Source organism: Sinocyclocheilus grahami, unplaced genomic scaffold (genome assembly GCF_001515645.1).
Source record: "Sinocyclocheilus grahami isolate Dianchi unplaced genomic scaffold, SAMN03320097.WGS_v1.1 scaffold202.1, whole genome shotgun sequence".
NCBI classification, from domain to species: domain Eukaryota; kingdom Metazoa; phylum Chordata; class Actinopteri; order Cypriniformes; family Cyprinidae; genus Sinocyclocheilus; species Sinocyclocheilus grahami.
The window spans coordinates 701,810-710,018 of record NW_015505381.1 but is presented as its reverse complement, the minus strand read 5'-3'; the positions used below and the strand labels follow the sequence as shown (position 1 = coordinate 710,018).

At 33.2% G+C, this 8,209-nt stretch overlaps 1 protein-coding gene across 1 annotated transcript in view; it reads right to left on the bottom strand.

Moving 5' to 3' along the window:
- LOC107595439 (voltage-dependent calcium channel subunit alpha-2/delta-2-like) overlaps positions 1-8,209 on the bottom strand; it is a 205,684-nt gene that overhangs the window by 125,296 nt on the left and 72,179 nt on the right. The window contains exon 4 of the mRNA XM_016285843.1: positions 543-602. Within this exon, the coding sequence (XP_016141329.1) occupies positions 543-602 (60 nt within the window). The remainder of the gene's footprint in view (positions 1-542; positions 603-8,209) is intronic.

The window sequence follows — 8,209 nt, the reverse complement described above, 5'->3', positions numbered from 1 at the left end:
TGTATCTATCTATCTATCTATCTATCTATCTATCTATCTATCTATCTATCTATCTATCTATCTATCTATCTATCTATCTATCTGACAAACTTTTCATTCCTGCTTTGGAAAGGTCTTACATGGCGGTTTATTTTTATCATTAAATAAAAATAAAACCTTAAAAAATATTATTTCAAATAAACATTGACTGAAATAAAATAAAATATATAAAAACACTTAAAAATTATTTAAGCTACTAATAAACATTTAGTTTAGTTTAACTTCAAGTACTAAAATAACAAACTAAATAAATAAAGTAAAAACGTAAAATTAAAAACTATATAGACACTACATACAAAAAAAAAAGAAGACAAAAACACTTCAATTTTTAATTTTGTTTTACTAAAACATACAATTTAAATGAAAACAAAAAATGTAAAAATTCTATCAAATTCAAAATATTATCAAAACCCTTATTAGTATATCAATGATACTAAAATAAAACTTAATAATGTCTGTGGCAGTAGGATAATTATTAATGAATTACTGAAAGAAATTCTCACTTTGATTGCATCTTGCCATGAATGTTCTCGTTGGATGTCTTCAGCTTCTCTAGCCAATCTCTGAAAGAAAGAAAGATACAAATGTCAAAGGTGAAGGATCTTGGGTGACAGTACACAAATGAACTGATGTCTGAAATCTAAAATGACAACTGTTTTAAAATCAACATTACGATTTTGGGTAAAAATGTGTATGTAAGGTAAAATCATTTTGGGTCACTTCAACTCAGAAACACAAGATTTGCGCTTTTAAGTAAAATCTGAATGATTATTTTTACGTTTCTACTTCAAACTGTTGCAGACGCATCATTATTCAAATGATGGCTGAGACTTTGCTTTTTATTTCAGAGCTTAAAACTCAAAGTGTTTCTGGATGATGGAGCAATCCACATTTTCAAACACTTCTTTGTCTTCACTAGTTCATTTTAAAAAAGGCTATGAGGTGTGAGAAATGAATTTTTAAAAGTACAAATATTCCATGAAGTTTCTCAATTAATATGAGCACATGCTGCACGAATAATAATTTATAATAATTTTAAATGAATTAGCACATGATTTTGATCAATTTAGATGGAGAACAGCACGTCAAACTGCAGGAATCCCTTTTCCAAAGTATTTGTCAACAAGTTTCATTGGTAGTAAAAGGAGAAACACAAGAGTACATATTTCATTTGAGATAAAATGCAATGCAATTATTGCAATTTATCTAAAACAACATGCATTATACTATTATTTTCTGGAAATGCTGCCTAATCAGTTTATTTACTTCATTTCAAGTTATAACAAGGAGAAAAAAATCTTTACAAATTAGCACAAATAAATGCAGCACTGGAATCGTACAAATCTTACATAAAATTGTTGATGTATTATTTTTAACGTAGGACAAATCGTCTCTTGACACAGTTCTCAGAACACGTGGGCCGCTCAGCATGTTATAGATTCATTACATGCGTCATCATCACTGAAAAGCTCCGGCTCTACAGAAACAACCCACTCCTCTGTGCTAATGGTGATAATTCACTTCAACCTGCTCAATATGTCAGCAAACTTTTCCCAGAAAGTCGGTGTGACAGATGTTTCACAGAAATCTACACTCACGAACAGATTCACTTTCCACTACACTGACTCACAGGCTGCGGCACAATTTGCATTCTTCTACTACACACTAAGTATGTGCTTCACTGATAATGGAAAGTATGTACTTTTGAGTATATAGTATGACAAAGTCATCAAAGTGTGTTTCCATATGAAAAAAAACTTTTTGTTGCAAACTATTTGTGTTTGCATGCAAGTGTTTGTGTGCATTATTTTTTTAAATCATTCATTTGTAGGTTCACACATCTTTTTTGAAATTTATTGTGAAACATTTAAAACAAAATAACCATCCCTAATATAGCACACCATGATTTTAAGTAATATTAGGCAATAAAGTACACTTCATTATTTTCTAAATCTCAACAATATACTAAAGTAGCAATGGTGTTACAGTACAAACAATATTAGGCTGCATCCTAAATTGCATATGCATTCTTAGCAGTATGCAAAATTAGCCTTAGTGCATCTTAAATCATGTTTTTTTTATGCAATGCTAATAAGTAACACCTGTATGGTCAATATTAGTCCAAGCACCATGCATATTTTGAAAATAGTACACCAAATGATGCACTAATGCTAATTTTGCATACTACTAAGAATGCAGAGTTTGCAAATTAGGATGCAGCCTAATATTATCAAGTGAGATGTGGGATATTCCTACTTAAATTTGCACACTATTGCACTTTTCCAAACAGGATGCAGGAAATTCTGAGTTGCAGCAACAGACTCCAGTCCAACATGTTGCCGTCTAAAGGAAGCATGTGTTTAACTGGCTGCATATTGATTGCATCAGCACTACTAATTGGTTAAATGTGGACCATGCAAATTTTATAAGTAGCTGATCCTAGTAAAACTGTGGAAAAGATGCTCTCCCCATCTGGAAGTGAGAGTGGAGTTTTTATCTGCCCTATGCAGTTCTCACTTCCTGTGCTCATGAAGGAGATACAAACACCTGACAGCTTCAGAGAGTTTGTCCGGATAAAGACGGAGGAAAGTTGGCAAAAGTTTTTCCACTAATAATCGCTAGAACTGTCCAGACCGTGTCTCCAGAGTCTGAACGAGCTGTTCTTCTAACGAGAGCCACTTTGCTTGAGGCTCACAGTTGAGATGCCAGCAAAATAATGAAAGGACAACCGGACATGAAATTCTTCCATTTCTTTCCCATACAGGGTACCTGTGCTCATGAAGGAGATACAAACACCTGACAGCTTCAGAGAGTTTGTCCGGATAAAGACGGAGGAAAGTTGGCAAAAGTTTTTCCAGTAATAATCGCTAGAACTGTCCAGACCGTGTCTCCAGAGTCTGAACGAGCTGTTCTTCTAACGAGAGCCACTTTGCTTGAGGCTCACAGTTGAGATGCCAGCAAAATAATGAAAGGACAACCGGACATGAAATTCTTCCATTTCTTTCCCATACAGGGTAACAAAAAATTGCTCAAGAAACTCAGAACTGAAGAATCGGTTCCCTATCAATTCATGAGTGTGTTGAATTGCCACATTACACAGAAAGTTGAACTGGAATGATCCTTATGGGAATTTGCAGTCCTATAATTTAAAGAAATTCAACACAGATGCATTTTGGGAAATTAAATGTCTAACTGTCTGTCTGTCCATCTATCTATCAGACATTCAAACTTTACTTTTCTCGTTTTATGAATTTCTTTGAATTTGAATGAATTTACATTCTACTTCTATACATTTGAATTCTATTTACTATAAGTTTGTGCACAAGTTCCAAACTGACCATTCAGATCGAAACGATTAAATCAAATTCACTCCACATATGAAAGTGGTGTGGTACAAGTTGTAATTGTATGTACAATTTATATTAAAATAATTTCTCAAATTAATAGTAATATTTATAATATATGAATTATTAATATAATAAAATATATAATATATGAAATAATTGATATAAAAAATAATTAATAACAATTTATTTGATTTTTATTGCAATTTATTTCAGACGTGTAAAAAAACATAATTAATCTATATGAATTATTAATATAATAAAATATATAATATATGAAATAATTTATATAAAAAATAATTAATAACAATTTATTTGATTTTGATTGCAATTTATTTCAGACGTGTAAAAAAACATAATTAATCTAATAAATCAATCAATCAATCAATCAATCAATCAATCAATCAATCCACTTGAACAAAAAAAACTGAATTCTTATACCATAAGAAAAAATTCAAATTGCAACTCTGCAAGGCATTCTCAATTCAGTTCTGAACTGAGAATGTGTTTCAGTGCACCAACCCTGAAAATCATGGGCTATATTCTTGTGCAACAGACAAACTGAAAAAATATATCTTGAAGTCCAAAGAATCTGTCAAATTGCATACGCAAGACTAGTTTTACGGTGCTTTTTTGCCTTTTTGGACAAGAGCAGCATGCACATTCCTCTAAGTATCTCCTTTTGTTCAGCACAAAAGAAAGAAAGGTTTGGAACGACATGAGAGCGAGTAAAAGATTAGCCAGAATATTCCATTCCGCGTGAGCTACTGATTTAATCATGCGTGGGAGCGCGATATTGTTTTCAATCTCCATTTTCGGACACCATCGGACGTAGTGTAAATAGAGCAGCTCCCACACAGGTGATTCACGCTCTCAAGCCCTGTTCTTCGTGATTCTCCTGGGGAGATTCACCTGATCTGCGTCCAGACTCACCCACGAACACCTGCCGCCCGTCTCCGGGCTTAAGGTGCAAAAACTCCCACTCGTTTCCAGTGGGAACGCGGGCAAAATTCCAGACGATCTCTATCACTCGACTCTCGACAAAAGAGCCCTCATATAAAGCCTTCGAAAATATCAATTACATACCTTTCATTGACTGCATTCGAAAGCTTTTAAACTGAGGCTTAAACGACTAATAGGCTAGCTGCGGTAATGTACCTAATGTTATAGAAATAACAGAGCGAGCGCTTGAGAGGTGAGTCTAATTCAACGGCAGTTGCGTTTAATGGCTACACCATTAGGAGTAATGCAAGCGCCAAATGACACTCCACTCCAGGGTGCCAATTCAAACCGTATTAAACACTATGTCTTATTGACCAAACTTGCGTGAGGGATATTATCCACATATATACGGCATCCTATGCTTTTCATGCATTTTAAGTCACAGTCGTGCTTATGAGTAAGATTATAAGACCTCCATTTAATACAAAACAAATTGTTCCAAGATATTAAGTGTAAAGCGATGTTTGTTGTTGAAGTTTAAGTCTGCAATTTCTGCACCACTAGCAGCACTAAACAGAGCTGCAATGTTTGGCAATGATCAGTATCACTGCAACTCTGTTATTGTTGCCATTAGAGGCGCAAAATTACACACTTACTATTTACTATATAGTGAAAGCTGCAAAGTTTGAAATATGGAGTAGGACTGAGTAAAAATGGTGAAATCTAACACAACTGTATTATGTGCATTGTGTATGAAGTATCCTGAAAAACAAGTTTTGATCTAACAATTCAGACTGAAACACATTTTAATACATCAGATTTCAATCAAATTCACTCCACACAGGAATGTGGTTTGAAGCATATTTATTTATTTAGTTGCTGTTCAGGCTATGAACAAAATGGATTTGTGTCAGAATGGCAAATACATTTTGTAATAAATAAATAAATAAAGCCACCTGGAGAAATCCACAAAAGCAACTGAACCTGATTCCTAAATAAAAACAGAACTGTGCTACCCAATTTTACTTTATTTTATTTTATTTTACTTTACTTTAATTTTTTTAATTTTATTTTATGTTACTTTATTTTATTGTTTGCTTTTCACACTACAAACAACTACACTGAATACATTTGGAAATGTTAAATATATAAACAAACAAAAATAAATAAATGCATTTATTTTAAATTTGTTTTACTTTATTGTCTGCTTTCAGACGACAAATAACAAACTGAAGTGATTAAAGCTGAATGGGCAAAATAAATAAAAAACGTTATTTATTATAAATAACTAAATTGATTACATTTGGAAAGGGAAATAAATAAATAAAGCTGGAAAGGAATGAATGAATGAATGAATACTTCCTATCAATTTTATCTATTGTTATGTTTTCAAACTTTTTTGTTTACAAACAAATAAATTGATTAAAGCTGGAAAGGCAAAAAAAATAAATAAAATAAAGTATTTTTTTTAAATAAATAAATTGGCACCTCAATTATTAGCCACCACTATGAAAACCAGTTTACTTGTAAAAGTACTACAGTTTAATGCCACAGCTAGTCTACACTAACTACCTAACCGGCTCAGTTACACAAAGCTGCATGTGACAGACTATCACACAACACACTCATAGTATTCTAAAATCTGTGGCTGAATATAATCTGCTCGGTACGGTTAACCTGAGGGCATTCGCTGTTAATGTCGAGACTACATTAGCTGACATTTAACTCTGAGAGGCCATTGGATCACTGATTGATGACCGCTAAGCTGTGCACAAATCACACATGCACAGTTAAACAGCTATGACACTTCTGATTGCTGCAATATTTACAGTAGAGAGCAAATTTGTCAAGCATGTTTAGCTTGGCCTTCTCTGGGTAAAACATAAAGGCAAAGTGAAGTCAGAAATGATCCTGTGTACTGTCTTAATAAATCTTTCCGGTCATTCTGCACACAATACATCAATGCAAGATATTCTTAAAACAATTATAATCCTTCATTAAACATATAATAACATTTTCATCCCTGAAATTATTTAAGCAAGATCGTACAGGTAAATAAAAAAATTAATATATTGAATGTTTTCTTAAATGAAAAAATTAATGAATTAATGTCATAATCCACTTTTATTATCCAAATATAATGGAAAACATTTCTTATTTTAGCCTAATGAAAGAAAGAAAAAAGAAAGAAAATTATATTGTGCATTAATAAAATAAACCAAATTTTAGGTTTATTTATATTCACACTATACACATATATTTAATTATTTATAAATATTAATTAAATTTAATATTTATTTTAATATTTAAAATATTTAAAATATTTTTTTACAGTAACGAGAATGAAATGGTAGCCTAAAGACTATCTTTACTGTAACTATTATTTTCCAGTTTTTGTTTTCATGAAATTCATCCATCTCTTACTCAGTATTTCATTTCAGTTGAAAATATGGCATATTAAAAATGTTGTGAATGCCATTTCATATTTTTCTTTTAATTAAGGCATTGTCTTGGAGTTTGCAGACAGCAAAGTGGCATTTTAAAAGTCAGCGAAAGTGTGCAGAGTGAAAATTCAATATGGCTTCTTTATCTGTCTGATCAGTAATCGTGTCTCTCATCTCTGTGTCACAGCAATTCAATCTCTCAGACTTATTGTTTTGTACTGTCTTGCTGTTTTCCTCTTATTGCCTTAACTTCCTTTCTGTCTATCCATCTTCTTTTCCTTCACTCATTTTGTCCATCTTTCCTGCGCTCCATCTCTCTCTGTCAGACCGTTTGCTAAAGCCGTGAAGACCGTGATTGCTAAAGCACGCTTCAGTATTGCTATGGCAGGGATTTAAACAAACCTCAAACCCCTGACCCACAGAATTAAACTGCAGCACGTGACCCGTCCTGCATGGGAAATGACATCAATACACAAAACAAATGGCTTATAAACCAAAGGCAATGACAGATAGATATTTTCCTCTCTCGCCTCCTTTTTCATTTCACTCCCTCTTTTCCCTCTCAGCTCTCCCTCTCTCTCTCTCTCTCTCTCTCTCTCTCTCTCTCACTTATTTCAGTCATTCCAGGAATACAAAATCCTTTCCAAGAGCTGTAAAAAATGAAAAACCTTAATATTCATAACTGCTTTTTCACATTAACTCAAAGGGCAACTATAATCACTCACATACATAGTCAAGGAGAACACACACACACACACACACACAAAATGGCTGTGTTCAGAACAGAATGCATACTAGCATAGTACACAGTATATACTTGAGTTCGCTGGAAAATCACACTGAGTAAGTGCACAGTATAGTAATTGTATTATTCCCAGTAGGGATGCACGATATATCGGCCACCATATCGGTATCGGCCCATATCGGCTCATTTTTTCTGTTATTGGTATCGGCCTGATAAGAAAATTTGGCCGATATCTTAAAGCCGATAAATAATGCATTATTTCCTTCAGAGACACTTCAGATGCGCGCTGTTCGTTTGCAGCCTTTTGTGCAATTGTACATTGTAATATTGTGTTTATTTGATGTATATCTGATTTATCTCATAGAATGCGTTTGGTTAAGTTAAAAGAGCGCTTCAGTTTACCGGTGATCATCTTTAGCTCAGCGCACGCAGCTCAAACAGCAGTGCACAACATTAATAACTATGATTGGGAATGTCGTGTATATAACATTCTAATGAGAACATTATTATAATAAAACGTTGTGAATTCTTTGGGTTTAGTTGCCGTGTTTCAGCGCGTTGTTATGGGAAGAGCGCATCCACAACAGGATCACACATTCTGACTATAGCACGCAATAACTGCATCATTTTGTACATATATAAGTTATAATATTATGTTTATGTTGTATTAATATTAATCCCAGGATGCATTTCCT